The sequence below is a fragment of the Pygoscelis adeliae genome, unplaced genomic scaffold (assembly GCF_000699105.1).
Source record: "Pygoscelis adeliae isolate BGI_AS28 unplaced genomic scaffold, ASM69910v1 Scaffold122, whole genome shotgun sequence".
Taxonomy (NCBI): domain Eukaryota; kingdom Metazoa; phylum Chordata; class Aves; order Sphenisciformes; family Spheniscidae; genus Pygoscelis; species Pygoscelis adeliae.
The window spans coordinates 5605337-5631294 of record NW_008824358.1 but is presented as its reverse complement, the minus strand read 5'-3'; the positions used below and the strand labels follow the sequence as shown (position 1 = coordinate 5631294).

The window sequence follows — 25958 nt, the reverse complement described above, 5'->3', positions numbered from 1 at the left end:
TGCATCTCTCTATTTCTTATCATTGCATTTTAGCTATCCAATTAAACACTGTACTGCCTTTAAGAAGAGTACTGCCTTTGCAATTTTTCCTTCCCTAGGCAGAACCAAAGCTACTGTAGGAAACCGTACCTGAAAACTGTTACTAAATCAAGACATACCGTCCTACATTCCCCCGCTATTTTGACTGGAAGTTCTTTTACTAAACATGGAAATGAAATTCAATGCATATCCATTGTCTTTGTCATCCTCCATTTACACTTACCATTTCCATATCATGTAATTTAGCTTTTAATTGTAGATTCTCTTTTTCTAACTCATGTAATTTATCAGAACGGGCTCGGGTCCCCTCTAATTGATCTTCCAACATTGTCTTTGTTTCTAGCAACACTTGATTGTCTTCCTTTAACTCCTGCAAGAATTAAGCAACAAAAACACTCACAACAAAAGTATTTCCTTAGTCTTACAAACGTTGATACACATCATAACTAGTTTTAGAAATGTTGCTCTAATGCTAACACATTCATTTGGAAGCTGTAACAGACTTTTTATAAAAAACAAATCTTCAGCAATGTAACTTACGAGAATAATATTTTACATAACTTAAGAGAAATGAAATCGTCCCTAAACCATTAAGAATAAATAAGGTGTTCATAATTACAATCAAACCACAAATATCTCTGTGATTTGAGATGTGATCTGGAAAGATGCATTGCATGTATATGGACTACAGCTAAGCAAAAGGCTGACATAAAATAAAAATTACAGGTGTCAGGCTCAAAACAAACAAAAAGAAGTACTTCACACACCATGTAATAGCTTATTGCTACATGACTGCGTAGCTGAAAAGGCTTACATGTGTTGAGAAGTTCTCTAATTCATGCAAGAGAAGGCCAAAAAGCTCAAAAGTACCACCTCTGAGTACAATTTTCCTGAGGAGAGACTGCTGGAGGCTGGGAGAGCACAATAGGAAGGTATCGCCCAGTGCTTGCCCTGTTCTTTTACTCTCCCCTGAGCATCTATTGGCCACTGTCAAAGACTGGAGATGGATGTAGATGCTCCTTTTAGTCCATAATTTATCTTATTATCAGATTGAACTCCCTAATCTTTGGGTTGCAGGAAATGGAGAACAAGACTTAAGAGAATAATTTTCTACAGTCCATAATTAGGTTTCCAGGCCACTGGGCGAACTTACTTAAGCCCAAAGTCAGGACATGATGCTGAAAATGCAACCGCATTCTTAAAATACAACCAGCCATATTCAAAGGTCCTAAACAGCTTTAATTTATGTACATAGAGGATTTTTTTTTAATGGCATCTGATGAAAATAATAATATGTAAAAACATGCAATTGGCAATTTTACTCATGATATAAAGACAAAACTTTTCAAACTTCAGCATGCAGTCAGCTGCAAAATCTGAAAAAAGATCAGTGAATATAACATAAATATTTATCCTTCATACTCCTCCCTACACAAATATTGTTAACTTATTATTATTATTATGAAGCAAACCCAACTAATTAACATCTGTCTCTATTCAAGCATGCTTGAAAAATCAGATAGTTTACAAGCTATGAAACATGTAAACAAATTCTAGGTTTTTTACTAGTTTAAACACGCTATGAAAATGAAATTTCCACTGTTTTCAAATCCTGTTCACTAATCTCTTTTCCTTTACCGATTTTTTTAACCATATGCTTTCAGTCCCCTTACAACAGTAGTAGGTATACACAGTTTATAAAGTCATTCATGTAAGATGATTTTCAAACAGTTCACGTACAAAGGTTCTCTCATACGCAGGCAGGCTGATGATAATGCTCACCACTCAGAGTACCTGATTTTCCAACAGACCCAGGTATGCTAACCTATTACATCATATATAGGTAACAGCCAACAACCTCGAGGAAATTTGAGAACATAAATCACAGCACCGGACTTCTATCACTGAGCTCAAGTTGAATAGCAATATCTTGTTTAAAGTATGTCAAACCCTGAGAAAAGATCCAGAGTTGGAAAGCAGTTACCAGCCTTTGGTTTTAAGTGGCATGCGAAGGCAGCTTTGGAGCCTCCTCAAGAATGGATGTTTCAATGACAGCTGCTAAGGTCTGTATTTAGGCTATCTTCAGAAAGTTCCTTCAAGTTTCATCAGATTATTTCACATTACACAGTAAGATGATAAAATTAATTTCCACAAGCAAGGCGAAGAACAAGCCATCTTAAAAACAAAGTCTTGGGAACCATGACGGTTTTTTAAATTTCAGAAACGTCTAAAGCCCTTTTAGCAATGCTTTAATCTGCACCATGCACCTTATTTCTCACTACAGTCTATTGTTAACTTCTTTACACTGCAGTTCACCTGGAAAAACTATACATCTCATTTTCCATTAAAAAGCTAATAACTGCCGTGCCAGTTGATATGCTTTATTTCTGACTAAAGCTATTATTAGACGTTTTGGATGAAGGATCTACAATTGAGCATTAAAAAGATTTTGGTTTTGCCTTGCAGTTTTTCCCCCTCTCATCAACAGCAGCTTTTATCAGTAGTAGCTATTTTATGCTGTGACATATGAAGTATACATTCATTAAAAGGTTTTAACTTTTAAACATTCAAAGAATCATAGAATTGTTTAGGTTGGAAAGACCTTTAAGATCATCGAGTCCAACCATTAAGTTGGTAACCACTGTCAAGTCCACCACTAAACCATGTCCCTAAGCACCACATCTACATGTCTTTTAAATACCTCCAGGGATGGTGACTCAACCGCTTCCCTGGGCAGCCTGAAGTCTCTTTCCAGAGGATGTTGTATCACTGGTCGTTAGTATTATGACATTTCTCACATGTGGTAACTAGAATATCGGGGATATTGTATCATGTCTAGGCAGCAGTTCAGTGGGAAGAAAATCTGGAGGTTACCACAGATCACAATGTTGAGATGTTGCTTAGGAGTTACTACCTTAGAAGGTGTAGAGAAAAGTCATCTTTCCACCGTATTCAGAACTGGTAAAGCCATAATCAGAGTATGAGATCCAGTTTTAGGGACTCAATTTTAAGAAAGATAGGAACCAAGACAGAACCCAGAGAACAGAAAAAACACCTTGTAAGGCAGAATGCTGTGGGGCTGCAGAGCACAAAGAGCTAGAAGAGAGGACACGTGACATGTCACAGTCTTCAGAGAAGAAAAAGGCTGCTACGAAAGGCTGCGGACACTTCATCACTCAGGTCTTAAAGCACCGATTAATGCCAAGCATTCATTTGGAGTGGTATGGGTATATAAGAATACCTTGCTTAAAGAAGAAGGACTGAATGAGTTTCCGAGATCCCATCCAGGCCTGTGAATCCAAGAGGCCACATTAAATGAAGAAGTTATGTAAAAATACGCTGTGTCACAGTTTAGCCTAAAATCTTGGTTTTCCTTTTTGGTCATTTTTACCCTAAGGAAAGGGCTTCATACCAGTATCTCAACAACCACATCTAGGCAACATAGTATTTTTTCCAACAAGCATTCATTTCAAGTCCTCCCTGCTTTTCTAGGCGTCCTTCTTTTTTAGTGACCACCTTGAAAATTTCTTTAAACTTTCATTAGTTTTGACTCCCACAAGTAATTCTTTCTTTCACAAATTCTGCCACCTTGGCATTTGCCTAACAGATTTGCCATTTATAGGCAGAATAATAGCCTAATAAAATCCTGCATGTTGATGACTTGTTTCCTAAACTTCTAATTCACAACAGAACTGTCAGTCTCTCTTGCCTGGTGTCAGTGCATCTTTTTTAGTATATTTTATCCATGGAATGCCATTGTCCCACGCTCATTTATGTGTATAGCCACTACTTCCTCAACACTTTACTTAGAAAAATGCCTTCTCTTAGGAGACCCACAAGAGGAGAAAGAAATTATTACATTTATAACATGTTTTTAATTAATTCCTCCTTGAGTTTCTCAATACATAGTATATATACTAAACAGAGGCTCCTACCGGTCTTGCTAGCTTAGAGCTATTGGTGAATACTGCTGACTTCAAACAAAACTGCATAGCATTAGACACAGGGACTTTTACCTAAAAACGGTAGTTTATCACAAAAGACTATCATATATCCCAGAGCACGAAGCTCTAAGACTGTTTTCATGTCCCAATGTTTAAGTCATCAAAATAACTTCGAAAAAGCCACAGCAAACAAAAAAACTATGGTTATTCAGTATTTTTTTTCCTTAATATACCTCCACTCTAGCTTTGTAGAATTCAATATCATGCAGCCTCTCTTTGTACCGGCTGACTTCACTTTCAAGCTTGTCAACTCGAATTGCCTTCTCGCGAAGAGCATCTAATTCATCTCTATACACTCTGGCAGAACGGGCATCTGAGAGTAAATTCATATTCTAGAAAATAAGAAAACACAGAAATCAAAGCCAGGAATACTGGACAGTATCTGATGAAGGATAACATAGCTGCTTCATTATTTAAATCAGGAGTAATGTGGAGGGATATCATAAGTTAATTCTGAGAAAGGTAAAGAAAAAACAATATATATTTTAGAGGCTCGGTCCAGATGATGTATTTCCAGGAAAACCACATTGGCCTTTTTCAAGGGAAGGTATGCACACATTTGTAAGTTACAAACCAGCACATTTCTTTTACAGATAATATTCTCAAATGACCCCCAATAATTTTATACACTCATATCGTGATAATAAATGAATCAGGTGTTTTCCCTCATTATCAACACATAGACTCAAAGTATAAAGAAAACCAGCCAAAATTTGAGTGGATTGTTCTGGAGAAAAATTCAGTACATGTACACTCATTGTATATGTTGGTGGTAAATTACTTGAATGTGGAAATAAAAAAATTAGAGAAGAAATACTAACCTAACTCAGAATATTTTTCCAGCATACTAGACCAAATACAGGAATAAATTATACAAGGTCACGTTCAGAGGGCAAAATAAAAAAATGCATGCAAGCATACTTCCTAATTTAAAAAAAAAAAATTAAAAAAAAAAAATTCATTCTGGTGGCAGCAATTTTTTTGTCCACTTTATTTTAAACAATAGTTTTATAAAACCTGTACCTCTTGCTGAAGTCTCTTCAGTTCAGCTTCCATCTGTTCAAGTTCTTGTTTACAGTCAAGCAACTGCTCAGTCTTTTCCTCACTTAAAAGAGAAAACATAAAACAGTTAAATACGACTGCAAAGCTTGGTAATTATCATCTCGTTTGAGAAGAAAATACTGAGATTTGTGAGACTTCCGTTATTTAATCCAGAATTTCATGGACATCAGAGCGTAAAACTTAGGTATGCCATTATGCTTTAGATATTCTTTAGGTTTTAGTCTATATCTAATCTTTTAAATTTGGTCAGATTTTTCGTAGTCCTTTAAATTGGTGTTCACTAAGATCTCCTACTTATGCAGGGCAGAAAACATTAGGGTGTAATACAGGATTTTTTTGTGATAAGGGGTAAGGGATTTTTTTTGTTAAAAACCCCAGACAATACACATGAATGTGTACCAGGAGATTCACATCCAAAAGTAAACTTAGAATAATTTCAAAACATACGTTCAAAAGGTCCAAATACTTTCCAGGAGAACGAGACAATGACAACTGATGCATCCTGTCACAGATCAAGTAAAGCCAATTTTAAAAGCTCTTTTATACTTCTGTAATTTTTCTTTCTCTTACAGAGAAGAATTAAGGTTTTCAGGTGCCTTTACTCATTAGAAGAATATACCGCTTAATAACCTTAATAATTTTATGAAATGCATAATGATGGAAACAACGCAGTGTCTGTTTTAGTCTATTCAGAAACTTGTAATAAAAACAATTTGACACAGAATACTACAATTCTTAGAGGAGTCATCCTTAACTTCCAGCTAAGACTTACTTCTCAATGCTCAAAAAATGAGTTTGTTAGAAAATAAGTTCATTAAACAATGAGTAAGTGCAAGGGAAATATTTAATTCTCTCAAAGACACAGAACACCTAATGTTCAAAATTCAACTGCACCTCAGAACAAACAGTATTTGCTGTTGAAAAAAGCTGCCATATCCAATATTGTATACCCCTAAAAGATATATTGCATATTCAAACACGTTACTATATTATTTAATATTTTGGAATACAAGTATGAAACAAAACAGAAGTAGAAAAGGGGGAAATAAGAGAATTGAATGGACTGAAGTGTATAACACAATCTAAAAGTAATCATAGTAACCAAAATATATTTGTTTTAAACAAAATTAGAACAGTTGTTTTTAAAAATGAGCCAATCTCACAATGAATTATGTTTTTACAAACATACATTGTTTCAAAAAGGTCTTTGACAGCCTTTTGTATCCTTTGACAAGCATACAAGGGTTCATCTATGTACAGCTCACTGCAACATCACTGTCCACAGCAGATATCAAAGCTTTCCCTCTACATGGGTGTTCAGAAACCATACAGAAAAACAAATGTATTCTGTATTCTGTTAGATTACCATATCTTTTCTATTAACATTCATATTCCTATATTATTGTTCTACATAGAAACACACAGGACTTAACATAGAAAATTAAGTGTGCAATTTCCAGTTCCGGAGTTTCTATATTACAAGCCTCAAATCGCTGTTTTGCATCCAACTGTTGGTGTATGGTGCTGCAAAGAAAAATAATCTTTACAGACCTTTTGTAGGAAATTGTATTAGCTGCAGTGCATACTAAACCAGATATGAAGGTACAATGCCAAAACCAGATTATAAATAAATTTTAAGCTGAATATTTTCAACTCTGGAATGAATTTAATTTTAAATTTCTCAAATACATACAGCATTTAATACCAAATGCTACAGACAGAAGTTAATTTATCACAGTCTAGTATTTTAAATATACTGCTACGCGTAAAGGAAATCTATTTACAAATTGAATTCAAATAGAGTGCAAAATGTGAAATGTTCCGAGCCATCACTGTTGCCCTAATTGCATGCTTCAGCTACAGACTAGAGAGGATTGTACTAAATTATACAGAACATACCAGTGTTCACTGTTTAGGCTATCTATTAACTGTCAATCAAACTAATAACAGCAATTTTTTCACTAATTTTCTTGGTGCAGCTGTTTATAGAATATCCTGGGCGGGCTCATTTCAGTAGACACATAATAATACAGACATCAGAAAAAAAGAGCCGTATCTTTTTGTCCTCTGTTCTTCATGAAGACCAAGATGTAGTGGGGGAAGGGGATCCTCTGAGTAAATCAACCAGATACTTAATCCAGACAGCTAGAGATGATCTGATCAACAGACTCTGGTAAGAGCAGACCAGCGAGCTGATAATTGTGACTTACGCTACCTTCAACTTTTAATTTAATTTTACCTGTCTCCTCTCTCCATCAGATATGCTGGATTAAAAATCTTTATTTATGCTGTTCCTAAACTATAGGCAAGTTACCATATATATTGAATCTCTTCACGTTTAACATTTGTATTTTAAGTTCAAACTGCACTCTGCTAAAACAACATTACACATTGCTATAGGGAGAAACAGGTTCTCCACTAGCCTATTATTGTTCTTCTATTTAAATAACTGTTCAGATTTGTTCCTAGACTATGAAGACAGACTGAGTACCCACTGATACTTACTGAATCAGTTTTCTTCATAAAATAGAAGGGATAAAAAAGGTTTTCATTAGAATATCAAAAACAAAGAAACTAAGGTCTTTCTTATAATGGGACTGATTTTTCACAGTACTTGGATGAGGTGAAGGAGGAGAATATACCCCTTAGCTAAAGGGTCAGCACCAGGGGGAGGAGAAGAGAGCAATCCCTTAACTGGATGAATGTAGCAAGTTGGAAACTGTAAGAAACCATAACTGACCCAAGCTATAAAATTCACTCATTTTACAAATTACATTATTCCTTAGACATAAATAACCACCCCCTGCCAGTAAACTCGAAGTTTGTTTCACTGCATCCAGGTTTGCAGTGGGTCAAGAGATTTAGTGGAGCTTGGTTTGCATAATTGTCTGTCTGCCTTTCTTTCATTTTTCTCTGTAGAGTGTGGCATGGCAGATAGAAGTGGAGCAGTATTGAAGGGCGTGAGCACAAAAGTGTTGTGCAGACAAGGAATTTTCTACACAGAAAGAAGCAAAGAGAGGGGGGACAGGCAATTATTCTAATGATAATTTTTTTCCCTATCTGCAACAAATTGTTTCATAAACCGTTAATGAACCATAGATGACTATTTCTTACTACGTTTCCAACAAGAAACAGGTAACTTAATCATGCTGCCGGTAAGGAATCACTACAGCACTACCTCCTTTTAGAAGGACCTTTTTGCCACTAATCCTTGAATGGTCAGGACACAGCTCTTACTTCCAGTCCCTACCTGCCTGCCCCATGCAGCTGCTCTTGAGCGCGTCACCCCATAATTGCCTCAACTGCAAAGCTATTCTCTTAGAAACGAATATGAATACAGATATATTAAAACTATAGTCAGACATTCATTAGTGATAACCAACAATAGAGGAAGCACAAAGAACTTGCCTCTGAAACAACGACATGGACACAATATGTAAAAGAATAAGGCAAGGCTGCATTAGATTAGCTGTCAGTATTGCTAAAAGACGAACCATTTATGTAGAGCAAAGAGCCCATTACTGTATTGTAACATGCTCAAGAGATTGCTCAAACATAGTTTTTCAGAAAGTTCAGAGTACAAAAGATACAGAATTACCACAACACTAGTTCACTGATTTCAGTATGTTCACGGTTAGACATCAATAGAATTCATAATACAAATTAAGACAAACACAGATGAAAAGTTGTATTTGTCGCACCGGTCCACAAATATGCTTACGTGCTAAAAATATGCTTCCTGGAGTGCAATAACCAAAAAAAGCATTTTAAAATGTAATTTAACATTTGAAAGAATGAAGAATTTGTCTAGAGAATACTACTACTGTGTGGAATCGACAGGATTTTAAAACCCTCCAACTCTCAACACACTTCTGCCATCTACATGTACTCACAGCTCTTGCCTAAGTCTTCTTATCTTTGCTTTGGCATCCGCAAGCTCTACTGACAGGTGCTGTCTGCTTTCAGTGCGTTTCATGCCAGGAGAGCCACACGGTGATTGTGCTGCCGATGCGTGAGGTAGAAAACGGAGACAGTCCCGTTCTTCTGATAGTTCTATGATAGTCTAAGAAATTAAAAAAAAGAAGAGGGGAAAAAAAAGGCACAGAATTGTGTTCAGAGCACCATTTATATGTCAGAAACTAGTATCATTGACTGCCTTAATAAATCAAAGACTGAAATGAAGTAAGAATAATGGAAAAGTTTTGCCAGAAAAGAAGTTAAAAGCCCTACACAGACCTCTATACCTAAAGCAACTAGTCACAGCTATTTAACAGTACCGTTTGGCTATTCTTAAACTACTCAAATTTAGACTTTCAAGTCCACAAAATTATCAGTGCTTAGAATGGACTGGGTAATGAAATGGCATGAATTCCCTGAACTTAGGATAAATACAGGTCTCTGAAGAAACTGGTGTTCTTCAATGAGCAGCAGCATCCTTGCCAACTGATAGAAAGCATCAGACCCAAAGGAATATTCCTATTTCATCATATAAATAAAGGCGTTATCCTAATACAAAGATCTCTCGTGTTTTAAAGTTACTTTTCCTTTGCATTGCAAAAAAGGATTACCGCACGTCCTCTCCCCTCACAGTTAAGTTTGTGTTTTACTCTTATCAAGGCTGTGAACTGGAAAGACAGTTGCTAACCATCAAAGGAGTATTTGGAATAATTGCAACACTAACATATCCACACTCTACTGAGGGGCAAATCTGGATGATTCATAACTTGCAATTTTTATTAAATACATTTCTGTTTCTTGATTCTCACACAGTACAACGATTGTGCCTCATTATAAGCTTGTAAAACCTCCTCTCCTAGTATGAATTCTGCTCCAGTTCACTCAAAGCTGTACAATAGGATACAGTAATGTAACAGGCATCTTTCAGTGACTGGCTTGCAAACTGACAGGTTACTGATTCCTGGAAACTTCAGCTGATACAGCTTTGGATTTTCTGTTTTCAGCTACAGATGAATGCTATTTAAAGTTGTTTCAGACTCTGGTTACATGAAAAAGAGCATCTGCTATTATCTTTTCTAGTTTGTCACAGTATTCAACTACTAGTATGCACAGCATAACTACCTGAAGTAACTGTTTGGCAGTAAGGAATCCTTGCTTAAATATGCTAACAGGACTCACATTAAACTATTAGTTATACAAATGGTAAGCTGTATCATTTTCAAAAAATTATTTCTTATATTTCTCTCAAGCAACAAACCACATCCATACCTCTGAGTGCTCATCTCGTTCATCTATAAGTCTTTTTAAATGTAACGCCATATTTTTCAAGAGAGGTTCAACATATTCTTGTGTCAATACAATGACATCCATCCACTGCAGATCAAACACATTTTCCTGATTATGAGTTACCTACACGGAATGAAATGGAAGAGAAAAAACATCCTCTTTAAACTATAAAGAGTAGAAAGGAAGCATAAGAAAATAAAGCTGGAACTCTACGGGTTAAATTCTCTAGACAAGGTATAAAAAAACATTTAAAATAGATTAAATTGTATGTTATGGAATAGTTTCTTATCTACCTGAAAGTAGTACCTTGTACTTCTGGCAAAATAAAAAGCAAAAGGTGGCTATGACATAATATATATTACATATCACATGCATGGAATTTCAATTATATTTTATAAATAAATTTGCATATGAAAATTTCATTAAACTAAATTTGCTGTAATTCTAAGAAATTCTTGGAGCAACATACTCGCTCCCTGGTACTGCTTTAACAATGTAATCCAAAAGAGCTTGATCACAAAATACTTTGTGAATTAAGTTAAAAAAAAAAAAGGCATTTTTTGCTCACTAAGAACACTAGATATACAAATCACATATTTGATTTACTTGCTTTTGAAGAAATGCAATCAATCAATCTTCTTACAATATGATATTCCACCTCCAAAAAAATTAAAAGCACAAAAATAACAATATACCTCTTGAATATGGGCTGCAACAGCTGCTCTAGTGTCAAAATCCAGACCCTGGATTCTTTCAATAAATTCTTCTTTTTTCTGACACTAAAAATAAAGATATCTATTTTATATACGTATATATATAAAAAAATCACAAGTATTTTCATTCTTCCTTCTTATTTCTAAGAGCGAGAAATGATAAAGCTCACATTACAATGATCACACTACTAAATTATCCAATAATTTTGTTGACCAATGAACACTTGGTTTATGCCACGTTACAGTAATTATAACAACTTTCAACACTAATAAAACGATAAAGAAAAAACAGCTATTGAAACAGGGCAAGGAAGAGGTTTCTTAATAGCTACTTATTCAAATTTTATGATAGTGAGTTCTAGAGGTATTTCTTCAGTGTCTTCCTCCAGTACTCTAGAACATGACTGATTCTATTTTTTCAGTTTAATTAGCTGAATGGTACAAACTTTCCTAATAAGAACAGCAGTGCATAAAAAAAGTTTATTAAATACATGAAACAGTTTCAGTAAGACTTATCAGTAAGATAATTCTTCAGTATTTTACCATTTTCTTCCTTTCTTTACAGTATCAGGCAAATTAACAATATTAAAATTAATAAACTGTTAGAAATCCTACATACACAGTTTGCTATATTCATGCAATAAAATGTAAGAGGTGTACAGTTGTAGCCACTTTAACCGTAAGAATATCCAGATTTTCAAGGAATGCAATAGTACCACTAGAGGAAGGGAGGTCAAAGTTATATACAACCTCAGCTATTAAAATAGTAAGAAAAGAGATCGGTAACACTTAAACCATTCCATACAGATGTAAACATAATCAAGCTTACCTGAACCGCACAACCAAGTAAAAGCAGGAGGAGTTTTTTTATTTCTTCAGTACCTGGCTCTAAGAAGAAAACAAGAACAAAGAAGTGGTAGGTGTAAAATGGTAATTTGAGTTTCTTCCCCTACCCCTCAGAAAACATCAGGTTTACTCATTATTTTAATACAATTTATGTTAACCAAGTTTAGAAAACAAGAAGATGGAGAAACTCCCATCTTTCCAATTTTCAACTTAGCCCTTTTTTGCCATTTCACTGCCAACTTTCAGTGTTGGCAGATAGCTTAGCACCCATAATAGTTTCAAAGGGAAAAAACATCATTTCAGCCCTTCATAAAGCAAAACTTAAGAGTGACATTTTCAAAAGTGCTTTGGAGACCTACAATCAAGTTTTCAACTGCAATCTCAGGTATCTCGAGATATTTACAGAAGTGCTTAAATTATTTGCCACCCCCAAGCTGTAAGAGTTAGGTGACAAGTTCATTTAAATTGTTTTATAAAGCTGTATTAGATATTCACCTGTACATCTAAAAATTAGAATTCCCAATTCTGGCCTTAAGCATCTTAATCTCCTACAGAAGCTTAGAGAACTCTGTTTACAGATTAGCAAAGACCTATCTTACTTTTTACACTCGAAATGTCCTCGTCCTGCTACTAAATATATATCTAGAAAATAAATGCCATAAAGCAAACACTTTAAGGATGGCAAAATAGATTAGGCTAGTTGAATTAAACTCTGTATGGTCATATATCATTTTACTTTACTGAAGCAGAAAACACTATCCATTGGGCTATCTAGGAATAAAAGGGTCCTAATAGCATCCTTTCTACAATATACTCTGGATTTCGGCCAATAGTTTATTTCATTGTTAGCTAACCAGACAAAAGCTATGCTGTCAAACATAATAATGCTGGGTCTGGCTAGAGAGCCGACCTTTATTCTGCAAAACTGTACTCTGCAACGCAGCTGGTATAACTACTACTGATACACCAGATTCGCTATCAGTCCAAACAGCAAACAGTGAACGCCTAGCATGTGCTAAGGTATGCACAGTCATTCTTGAACCTGACCAAAGTTACTGAAGTCCCTTTTTTTGAAGGGCTTGGTAGTCATAGATGATCTCCAATGATCACGAGATGATTATAAGCGTCTAAAAGAAAATCCAACCAGAATTTTCCTTCCGAAATGGCGGTTTGCAATCTTTATCTATGTTCGGCAACTAAATCTTTTTTGGATGAACCCCCACATAAGAAAGATGTAACCATTCACTTACAAGCACTTGAAAAATTGTCCTTTGATTTGATCCACTACAGTATTTTGTAAGTGAAGTAAATGTAAAATCCTTCTCAAAAAGTTACAGATATGAGGTGATCTTGATCAAAAGAGGAAATCAAAAAGAAATCAGGAAAAAACCTAAAAGGCTACCTCATTCTTAATGATTTTGACTAGCTTTCAGTAAAGAGTCAAGCCTGCTGCCGTAAAGCAGAGATGAAAGAGACAGATGCTAAGCTTCTCCACCTTCCTCATGGCTTCAGGAGTTCTCTGTGCATTATTATCTTAAGTAGAAAGCCTTTTTTCAACATTGATTCAACCTGCTTCTTTTAGAGGGAGATAGGTATAATCCCAATGAACATGTCATGTTTAAATTTTTCAAAAGAGGTTTGTCAAGTAGATACGTTACAAAGAACATGAACTCCAACGGGAGATCTTTAATCATTTATACAGACCCGTATGCCAAAGATTGGAGCTGTGAAGTCTTACATAGAAATAGAAACCATCAATGAACATGTTTCATCAGAAGCACGCTACTTCAGCTAAAGAAGGGGAATACCACCTGGCTGCCTGTCTGAATGAATAAAGGTTAACCAGAATATTGTAATAGAAGGAATCCATCCCAACATCTCACATCCTACATTCATTTATCCCAATAAATTCATCACTTTTTTTTTTTTTTGGTAAAGCAATCCCTGAACTTCTCTTTGGATGCTCATTTGCACACTGCTTCAGCATCTCTTGACTGGCTTTTAAAAGCCTACCTGAATATCGTTTCCATGTCTCTCCCCCACATTCCCCGAAGGACCATGGCAAAATATTGAACAACCTCAGCTTCCCACTGCTACCAACCATCTTGTACGTTTTTCTTCCTTTTTCTGCATCACCAATACAGAAACAGATCAGTCTCTTCTACACCCTCCAACTTGCTGCTTGAACTTTGTCCCTACCCTATCCTATCCTTTGATCTTCCCTGCACTCACTCTTATCCCTGACTTTCATATCCTCTGTAGCCTTCCACCCTCCCCTGACTTGCTCCCTCAGAAATACAAACCGGTTTTAATCTTTCCTCTTCCCCCGTTGATGACGAGGCAAATGTTCTTTATCTCCTTTTTCCTTTTCCTCTGTAATTTAACTTAACATTTACAATCACAGCCTGTAGCTCTTCTCCAGTTTTCTCCTCAAACTGGCTTCCTGCCAATTAGCTCAACTGAAATGTTTCTTGATGAAGTCTCTGATGACCTCTTTTTTTACCAAAGCTCAAATCCAGCATTCTATCTGCATTTCCCTTGATTAGCCAACTGCCTCTGATACAGTCAAACACGTTTCTCTTCCTGAAATCTTATCTGCCCTTGCCTTCTGCAATTTGTCGTCTTCTGGTATTTCTCTACTAATCATTCCTTAAGTGCAAAGGGGAAAAACTGGGAGACATTCCTGTGAAAAATCACAGCTACAGCCTAAGCTTTAGTGGACCAATTCCTTATCATTATCAGAGGATTGACTTTTACTATGGGGGCTCGCCTTGACGGAATCAGATTTACATAGCAAGTCTCTCAAAAGGTCACTGAGAGACTTTTTTATTTCGCTACACTTGCCCACCAAAGAAAAAAAGCTTAAAAATCCCTGTAGGGATGAGGTCCTCTTCCAGTTGACACAGTAAGAGCAGTCCTAGCTTTCAAAGGGAAAAGGTTCTGGATGGAACCCAAAACAACAGGTCTATCTTCTGATTCAGGTCAAACTCCATGATGAATTCAGGCAGGAATCTGAAACATCTTCAAGAATATTGTCCGTACACAACAATTTATTTTTTTTTTTAAAATATGTGGGCTATGCTACAGTAAAGTCCGTATTTTCTAACAAATCCAGTGATGTCCCCACAGGACAGTAATGCATACACCTCCAGAGGTTCCAGTTGCCAAACCACAAAAGCTACATAGACTTAGCTGAGGTCCCAAAACAGGAAGCAGCTTTCTTATTAATGACTAAAGCATAGGTTTCTATGTATACAACTGAATACTAAGTTATCTTTGTGGGTTTCTGTAGTGCATTTTTAATAAAATTTCATCTTATACTACACAATATTGTTAAGACAAAATATGTCTCAGTATCTTAAAGAGAACAAAAAATGTCACTACAAACCCAATACTATGACCTGTTTTTTTAATCTGTTTTTCCACTAGATCTGGTCTCTAGGCAAATCCATGGAGTCTTTCGAAAACCTTAAGAAAGAAAGTCTGGAATCGAAATATAAAAGCACGATGGATTCTATTCCTTTGGAAAAAGAAGAGACCACATTCACACTTCTTGGTTCATATGACAGATTACAGTATCTACACATATAGAAACGTAAAAGGCTGTGACCTCAGAAGCAAAAGCAGCAATAGTCAAAGGCAGAAAGTGAAAATGAAAAAAATTAAATCAAGATACCTACATAAATGGGATATATGCAGATGGGATATGGAAAGTATCAACGTTATGAACCCTGGAATTGAAAAGTGAGGTAACACAGATGGTTCTTCTTGCTCATGAGGAAAATCTTGTCTCACATACACAGAAGCATGGCATATAAGACATCTTAAATAAATAAAGCAAGCCAGGGGAAGCTACACAGCCTGTTAGAGTAGTTCCTAACCTCTCTGTTGAGGTGCTAGAACATCAGAAGTAGAACACCTGGGACACATTAGACCCAAGTAAATAAAGTCTGCCCAATCCATAGTGGCTCCATGCAGGCCAGGTGTGTCTGCTCCGTGCTTCTGGAATTGAGAGCATGGTGCAGAGATTCCCAAGTGGCTGTGGATAGTCAGCTGGGTCCATACAGGCTAATTTTCTTGGTCTGAAAATTGCAACTCTCAGAGCTGGAAGCAGAGAAGGTGGGAGCATGGAAAAGACAGTGTCAGTTCAGGGGAGAAAGCAAGAAGGTAATTGCAATATTTTTCAGGTAACGATGCAAGAGAAGCAGGAGAGTTTTGGGGAAGGAAAAACAAGGATTAGGAGTTGGATCAAGTGAGATGCATTGAACTGCCAATTTTCTGAGGGGTAGCTTAGGTAAAGAAAGTTGAAAGCGTAGTAGCTGGGAATACATGAAACTTAGACTGTGATATCAGTGGCTCATTGGTTGCTGGGAAATGCACTTCCTTTCAGTATATATCCTTAATGACAGCCAGTGCTGAGGTTTGGACACAACACATTTTTGTAAAGTGTGGACCTTTGGCGTGAACAAAGAAAATGTTACTCATCATTATTAAACCACTTATTTGCTAAAAGCATTTACACAATCTTCTGTTGAAAGGCTCAATCCTATATGACTTTTATTTCCAGTGAAGTAATACAAATTATTACACCGATACAAATTTTCATCTTAGTTAAAAATAAACTTACCAGAAAAAGGATTTTTGCCAATTATTAATACATTTGGCAAAGACATCATGATCAACTGCTGCAAATTCTCCTATAAAAGTTAATTAAAATATTATTTACATCATACGTATTGAACAAAAGCAAACATCAAATACTAACCAACACTAAAGAGAAATTAGTATTACATAAGTTATGTAAAATTTTCCAGGTCTTAATACATACATGTTCAATACTTAATTATTTGGACTCTAATTAAAACAAAAACAAAACTTACAAGTATGAATTACTTCTACAAAAGCCTGGTTTTATTGTTTTGCAAGATCATCTCAACATAGTGAAGTCCCTTCGTGGCAACAAGCTGGCTTATGGATCTTAAGCCAACTAGATCCTGTGTCTCAGAATGTAGCAAAACTCCTCTGAATTATTAGTGTTCATGTTTCTCTGACTAGCTTATTGAGAGATGTTTATTTTATTTGCTCTAAGTTGCATTTATACTACAAAAGATCAGTTTCCTCAATTTCATGTCCACACTGTTGGTGGCCTTGCCAAAACATGGATGTGAAAATTACAGTTTTTTTGCTGCAGTTACGCTGGGACAATCCTGAATATAAAGGTACAAAATCCTATTTGCACGATCAGGCGGAGTTTTAGTTTGGTTAAGTCCCACACACTCAAGCAGCAGCTCTGCCTATCTATTCTATAGATTGTATCAATGGATAGTTTCTGTCAGACAGTAATGGCTGTAATCAGGTCAAATCCCTAGTCTAGACAGAGCCTAATTCTTCTGAAGCAGAATAGTCTTCCTCCTGTTCCCAGATGTTTATTCACAGCAGATGCCATCCTATCGGCAGCTCTGGAGTCACGCTTTTTGTTTTTCCACAGTGACAGATTCATTAATACACAAAATGTTCATACTCAAAAGCAACGTATTCCAGAACCATCACCACTTTACATCCAAAAGGCACATATTAGGTGTCATACTGTAAGCTAAAAGCATAACGTAAGTCAACTCATTTTATGTCAAATTTGAAAAATGACAATATTACTTGAAAAACACCTGTGGAAATTATTAGCTATAGCTATCCTTGAAAGTTCTCACCAGTTAATATAGGACACAAAAAATTGTATCTGAATTGATTAATACTAGACTGAAAAATATGTACTCTCATTGCACATGCCTAAGACAAATTATAAGGAGGGAGAAAATAGCTTTGACCTACTCAAATATCATGAATTTCAACCAACCATGACTCTTGTACTTCTGAGATCTGGATAAAGACAATTTTCAAATTAAAAAAAAAAAAAAAAAGATATGAAGTGCACCACAGGAACTTTTAAATCAATAAAGAACAGGTAAAATTCAAGGAGTATTTATAGCTACTACAAAGAAAGTCACATACTTTAAAAAAAGTAGGGGCTTGGTGGCTTTTTTGTCATTTGTTTTTTTTTTTTGTAATAGCTCAAGTAATTCCATGATGCTCTTATACAGCTTTTCTTACTGTGAAGCAGCGTACAAGCAGGGGTAACCAAGAAACATGTCCTCTATGGACTAGCGACATTATCATCTCTTTTCTTACAACACCTCTATCTTGCTTCAAAGATGTCTACCACCTTTTCTGTCACACGGTGTTAACTTCACCAGTAAGCTCAGTGCAACTGCTCTCAATTTGTGTCTACTTTTGTAATGACTGCTTCTATTAAAAACCTGAAATTCGAACCTGTGTGTCCCAAAATTCATGTATTTCTTTTAACTGTTGTTTAACCTGCAAAAATAAACTAAGCCTATTTACAAAATTCTGCCTTGCTCGTAGAAACATTTAGAGTTCATTAGCATTTATTTTATTAAAGACTCACACACTGTCTGTCAAATAGGGCTGACAGAGCACCCATAGAAGTCATGGAAGCTCACTGTATTAAACCTCCCAAGCCCACCAAAACTTATAGGGGGATCAGTTCTCCTGAATCAGCTGCTGAGAACAATTCCGCACTCTTATGCTGCCAGGAAATGTATAGGCTCAAAAGACTGGTTTGGGGCCTAGTAAGAGTTTGGTGATGCTGTAAGGAAGTAAAGCAGCTTCACTGGAAAAAAAAGACGCAATTGTAATTACAGAGAAGAACAAAGATGACACAGGAACCAAAAACCTTGTATAATCTAACATAACATTTTAATTTTGAATGTTATACTCTATCAGTGCAGGTTTTTTGACAAGTACATATACAACACTAATGCAATTATCTGCTAAATTGAGAGAATGTTTTCCACAGATGTTATAAAAACACATGGAATAAACTAGCATGGACAAGCTCACAATAAAAAGTTTTAAGAGTCAGGATAACGTAATGCTAAAAATTAAAAATGCCCATATCCATTAGTATCTTATTCCTACTGTAATATTCCAGACATTATTTAATGTCGTACCTCAATACAGCGATTATTTTCCATGTTCCATGGCTCTCAGATCTCAGGAGTCCCGTTCAGAACGCATACCAAGCTGCCTGGAGCGCTCGGGTGTGAGGGCTCGTGCCTCTGCCAAGGCATACCCCAGGCTACGAGAGGCCTCTCAGATTGGTTCCAAGGCATCCATCAAGCACTAGCTTTTCTGCCTTGGGTAATTTCACAGGTGACAGGAACTAAACTGACCCCTTCTTGAAACCGAGTTTGCTATGCTGCCTTGCTAACCCATGCACAGGCTGTGGGAAAACACCAGCTGCCAGGCTGCTCCAAGTTTGAGAGGAAACAAAGACTACAGTCCATCCTTTAACATTTCTCTCCAAACCCAATAAACTACCACAGCACATAAAGCTCCCTGCATGCATGTGGGCCTATCTGAGTGAACATCAACACATGCAAAAAGCAATTTTAAATTTGAACAAGTGTTCCAGTTTGGCTACTAAATGCCTTTACTCCTACTAAAATGCCAGACCTGCAATGTTTCTAAGTTCCCTCACTTGCACTATCTGAAGAGGCTGGCATCTCACAAGGCTAGAAGCCCGAGAGACTGGGGAGGGCAAGGGGGGAAAAAAAGCATATGCAGTTCTCTACAGCTTACACTTACAGAGGACAAACTTGAACCATTAAAGGTACGGTGACTGATTTTAACATTTACTGAATAAGAATACTTTTTTATTTTAAAAAAGCTATAATAAATTATTTCTAACACAAAGGTTTGGAGCACCATTCACAATCCTGAATCATTCAAAGGTAAGCTACCTAAGTGCAAGCAATTCTGTCTGATACCGTCGCACTAGGACTGGCTGATACTGTACGGCCAGAGAAGCACAGGGAATGCTTTGTATTCAAATAAAGATCAATCCTGCCAGTGTTTGTGCCTTCTGTTGCACCAGTTGTGAAACACTAATGCCTGGTCAAAAAATGACTACCGTCAGGAAATGGAAAAGCATATGGGTCTTAGCAGACAGCACTTATACCCACATGTAGTAGCTGCCAAGAAAAGAACGATGTGAAGTATGCATACGCACAAAGTGCGAGCTAGAAAGATGTACAGCGGTTGACCACTGCAGTAAGTGACAGCTGAGAATTTTCACTGTGCTTTGGAGTTTTTGAGAACATATACTATGTGCGTACACATGAGGAAAAGCATACAACAGTACAGGTTCCGTCACGGTGCGCTCGCTGTAAGAGGCAGATCAAAGGAGATTTTCTCCCAGATCTGGACTCTCCTGGCAGAAAGGTGCAGAGAATTGTTGAAGGGCACTAAAAGACACACTATAAGGGACACTGGTGATGTCTGCGGTGTCCTACTATAGCGTGTTCATGTGTGCACCACTCTATCCAGGCTCTGCATCTAGAAGGCATAGTATCAGCACTTACCTATCGCACAAAACACAAAAATTCAATGGCTATTTTACAGCTCTAAATTAGATAATCGCTGCATTTACTATGAATTCCCATTTGATTGTTACCACCTCACTGATTTTTTCCTACTGAAAAATCGAATTAATTCTAAAACAAATAAATTTTATCACATTTTTCTTACAAAGATTCCATTGATAAGACTAAATGCACATTTAATAATTTCTCTCATAGGCACAAAACTTGCCTCAATTCAGAAAATACCAGTCGATACTGCTTAATGTACTATATGAGCAAAGATGCAGAATATCTATCATATAAACATGTCATCATTCACATACAAGTGTTTCCAGACTACTACTATACCTGTAAATTAAGTGTGATAAAAAATTTGACCAGATTGATAGACAAACAACCATCCATGCAATATCTCAAAATATTACTGTTACCCTTAAAGGCATAACTATAAAAGAATACTTCAAAACAATTCTAGGCAAAACATAATACAAGAAACAATTACTGACCTGATAGTAAGTTTTTATTTGTTTCACCAAAATAGACAAATTTTGAATCCTTAATGATGCATCATTGTTTACTTTTTTGTTTATCCTCTGATTAGCAGACTTTGGATTACTGAAGAAAAAAAAAATTAAACACACATTAATACTTTAAAGCTCTCTATATAACAAGTGATACAGTTAATGTACCAGCATAACAGCTTCTTGTCTTGGTTACCATGCCTTTTTTCCCCCTCCACAAGTGAATAAGGAGTGGTGGAAGTGACTGCCAAAGGCAGAAAAAAGTAACTTGAAACATCTGTGTCTGATACATCTAGTCAGATTAGCACCCTTTTTGGCTATTAATGCAGCATGTAATTGGGAGCACCCATCACAATTACCGGAGAATGAATATAAGAAGAAAGTTTTTGTGGCTCTGCACTTCTCCGCAAGCAGCCCCATCCCTGACAGAATACAGAAAGCAGAACACAGCTCTAACGTAAATATTCCAGCACACACTGCAGACATCAGGAATCATTCTTGCTGATGCAGACAATTACGAATAACAGAATTCAGACTGGCTACATTAACGAATGTCTATACACTGAAAAAACATACGATGCTATTTTACTATCATGAGGCACAAAAACAGAATGTAAGTTTTCACTTTTAGAACAATGAAGAATATGAAATATTATCATGTTAACACACACTAAATTATTTTAAATTTATTTACAGATGACGGAAATCTGTCAACAAAGGGATTATTAATTGGAGGTTTTGTCATGTCTCTCACATACTACCAGATTTTTCTCTGGTTTATCTTGGCTTCAGAGAGGAAATCAATCCCTTTTTCCTTCAAAAAGTAGAAAGGATCTGAGGAAGATGAGTCACCCTTTTTCAATACCTCATAACATACCAAGTTATTAACCACATACAAGACGGCATGACAGCCATTCATTGTGATTTTTCAAGGAAAACAATGCAGAACCAATGCAACTCCCCCACACCATCAAGTTTCTTAACTTTTACAGAGGTACTTGATACAGTTGCACAACACAACTTTTGATATTTAATGATATTATTGTATTGCTTAATGATATTATTGTCAGCCAAGTGCGCGGCTGGCTGGAATACTGCACTCAAACAAGAAACTACCAACTTCTCACTGTCAAACTGCAGGTTCCTGCAAGGGTCTGTGCCTGCTGGGTCTGGTTTTATTCAACATCGTCATTAATGATTTAGACAATGGAATACAGAATATACTTACCAGAACTGCCACTGGCAAAAATTGGGAGGAATAGAAAAAAAAACTTCAAAGCACACTATGACAACTGAGAATGATCCTGATAAAGTGCAAAAGTGGTGTGACAGCAGTATAACAGAATTCAGTAACAACACGTACAGGCAAAGGATTATACTCGGGAATCAAATGCAGAAAGAGGAGTAACCTGCTATAATACTGAAGTGACCTGAATATTGTAGTGGACACAACCAAGCATTGAGGGGAAAGAAATGCCTTTGCCAAAAAACCCCTAATTCTTCAATTTTTTAGTACAAGCGTTGTCTAAAAGAGAGGTAGTTATTCTGTGCATGGTACAGATGACGCTTCAGTTACTAGAGAGTCACACTTCAGGGAAGGTCTGTATTTATACTTCTCCCACAGATGAATGACCTGGGTTCTAAGCAGCATGCAAAGGCTCGTCACAGGCCTTCCCTCAATTACCTGGGCGTACCGTATTGCCAGGTGACATACAGGTACATCTGCACCTGGAGAATAGGAACTGCCTATTGAAAAGCACATCCATCACACAGCGTATTCCTGCAGAGTTCCTCGGAAGGAGACGGAACGGAGCAGGTTACAGGTCAGCATGAACTGTCTTGGCAGGACACCTAGGACTTACAACCTGAAAGCCAGATGCTACTGATGCACACAAACCAAAGGCTGTGCAGAGGACACCAGAAAAAGAATATGCATCATACAGAACAGATATATTTTATCTAAAGAAACTACACGTAAGTAGTCCACAAGTTCATTGATATACATGTGATTCATACATTTCTACACAGATACTCAATTCAACTGTAATGTGTAAGTGTAAACCACCAACACCCCAAAATGAGCTATTCCTTCTACTCCACTAAACGTAGTAGTACCACGATATATTTTGATGCAATTTATCACTTTGGTAGTTTCACATGTTCTTTGTACAAGTGTCGCTATAGACAAAATTTACATGTTTTTCATTTAAATTTAAGTTACCTATACAAACTTTTATTTGCCTTTCACAGCTTTCTTTGGTTTTAGCATGTTACAATTTTTAGAAGATGTATTTATGTCTTTTCTTCAGTTTATTGCTATCAGAATTTCCTGGCTTGTAAGCGTGAATAGAAATAACGTAGAAAAAACATTGCTGGAAAGGAAGTCAGATCATATATAAGATGCACCCTCAACACACAGTCATTTTTAAAAGAAAAGCAGTAAGCATAGCATCTTTTTTCTCGTATATACGAATATAAATCTAGGAAAATTAGGACACGGATTCTTACATGGGTAATTGCCTCATTCCTAAGTGTTCACCACCACGTTCCTGAAAATACTATAAACAATTAAAGTACGTTTTAGAATATATTAGCCCAAACTATGTGACTAAGATGTCACCTTGGATTTATTAATTCAGCCAACCTGTAGCTGCAAAAGGAACTAAATGGGCTAAAACCGATTATGCTTTGCAGATGTGCAGAACTGAACTCCTTTCCAAACTGAATTCATTCAAATTTGTTAAAATCAGAAGAGAAAATCCAGGATAAATCCTGCTGACCTGATGGCATACAGAGATCAGCTGAAGTCTCCTATTTCTACACTCATATCTCCAAAAGGCCGATTTAGGCCCTTAATCTTCATCTTTAATCTTAATGACTATCGGATTATCTCCAGGCTTTTTCATCATCTTCAGCAGCATTTCTACAGCCATACATTTTAGATAACACTCCCTTTAGAGCACTCAAAACAGAGGGCACTAGAGTTTCCTGGGTATTATTTCAGTATCAACACAAAAATTGGTGTGCAACCACAAGAATTCAAAACACAAATGTCATAAAATCTCAGGCTTTACACTTTCTCATTTCAAAAGCTGTACTAGAAAATTTAGACAGACCTTGTAAGAACAAAAACTTTAACATTTGCATAGCACTATGCCTTCATAATGGTATGTATAAATCTTTACACACTTTTAAGACAAACTGTTACTATGCCAATACTACAAATGGGAAATGAACACAGAAACAAATTCCCAAACAACAGCAGAAACAATCAGTGCCAGGGATATCTGTGCAGAGGAGGGAAAAAAAAAAAAATGGGCAATTAGAGCCCAAGGTTTCTCAGGACACAAATTCTTAGTTCCACACCTCTGTCACCGCTGCCATCTTCATGTTTTGCAGGACAATATTTCACTGCTAGGACTTGCATACACCAAATATACAACACATGAGCTTTGTGTTTTATTTGATGATATGAAAATAACTTTTTGAAATCAGAAGTCATAACATCTGGGCAAGATCAGGAACTGTAGGGCGGCATTATACTTGTACCTCGACTTTGCTCCTGAATACCAGCGTTTCTCCTCACTGTAGAAAAATAAATAATTCACATCTCTCAAGTGATGCACTAACAGATACTAATGGAATCTGAGCACTTTTAGAACACTTTAGCGGACACTTGGCAACAGTGCTACAGCAAAACATTCTTCTGTTTCATCTTCGCCACCTTAATCCTTAGAAATCCAACAGCGTATGGACCAACTCTACCAGATTACGCATTAACAAAGATAATCAGAAATCCTGTGGTATTAGTCTTGTGTCAAAGTTAATGCTGATACATATCAAAGATTTTTTTAATCTTTCAACTACTGTTGAAAGTAACATTCCTTTATTTCCACCAATTCACCCCATGCATCCCCCTCTCCCCATTTATATATATTTTTTTTTTCTTCATGTGGTGCACATCATCATCTATCAAGACCAACTCAATGGCTGACACACATTCCTTACATTTTATGGAAATTCTAGGCTTCTTTTTTGATAAAAGTTACGCTGTTTTGGGTCAAAATGATTCATTCCTATATCTTAAAACAGAAGGCATTCAACTTTTTTCTTTTTTGCATGAATTGCAGGCAACAGTTTACTCAGATTGTGAATTTTGCTGGGAAAACTTGGGCCACAGATGTGCTCTGGAACTGTATCTTTACCACTTGAAAAAACCTCACAGTCCAGTTATATGATCCTCTGCTAGTGCAGACCATCGACAGTTAAAATCAGAATGTCAGCCTCAGGACAACCTGGTGCACAAAATAAATTTATTTTAATAACCTTAAATTTTTCCAAAAGATTATAGTGACAGGTCCAACAGTAACCCAAACCTCAACGTTCCCTGAACATTTTTCAGCAGAACTTTAAAATAGATTATGGTAACAAGAAGTTTAACCCCTTGCTCTTGAGGATCAATAAAATTAAGTTACTTAAATATCAGTACTAACACTACTAATCTCTACCATTTTTAATGTAATTAAACATGTAGCCTCAATAACTCACTATAGTTAGTAGGAAGTTTTATTTCTTTTTGTCACTTTTTTGTAAAGATTGTCATATTGGCTCATTATTCTTCAAACAAGGGAGGTAAGTTGTCTTTGGCACTCTCAATCGATACATGCCAGCAATGACCAGGATGACTTTTACTTGGAAAAAAATTGTTTGTAACTTTTCCCAGAGTGAAATCCTGCTCTCAGTACCTTCCAGTGCAAACAGGACTTTAGCTCTGTACTAAGGTAATTTAAATCTTTCTAACCACATGGTATCATTAAATGATTATAATTTATAAACACAGAATATTAATAGGCTACCTACTAAAATGACCCACATGTTGAAACGTAAACAGAGTCCACTTGGTAGAAGAATCCTTCAGTGTTTGTATTTACCAGTGTTCCCTCATCTTCAGTCACTGATTTCTAGCTTTCAGATTATGTTTGAACTGTCAGTTTTGACTTGCAAAGCGTATTGAACAGCCAAAAACAGGCCTGACAGATCACTTCTCGCACCATGCACTGTTACCAAAAGAACTGTAATTAGGTCCTTCAG

At 36.4% G+C, this 25958-nt stretch overlaps 1 protein-coding gene across 2 annotated transcripts in view; it reads right to left on the bottom strand.

The window, feature by feature from the left end:
- Window positions 1-25958, bottom strand: part of CCDC88A (coiled-coil domain containing 88A) — a 77453-nt gene that overhangs the window by 37487 nt on the left and 14008 nt on the right. For both annotated transcript variants that reach the window (XM_009319592.1, XM_009319591.1), the window contains exons 3-11: window positions 20853-20961; window positions 16536-16605; window positions 11892-11950; window positions 11045-11128; window positions 10332-10472; window positions 8999-9168; window positions 5067-5148; window positions 4217-4375; window positions 263-409 (exon numbers count right to left, since the gene is read on the bottom strand). In XM_009319592.1, coding sequence (XP_009317867.1) covers window positions 263-409; window positions 4217-4375; window positions 5067-5148; window positions 8999-9168; window positions 10332-10472; window positions 11045-11128; window positions 11892-11950; window positions 16536-16605; window positions 20853-20961 — 1021 coding nt within the window. The remainder of the gene's footprint in view (window positions 1-262; window positions 410-4216; window positions 4376-5066; window positions 5149-8998; window positions 9169-10331; window positions 10473-11044; window positions 11129-11891; window positions 11951-16535; window positions 16606-20852; window positions 20962-25958) is intronic.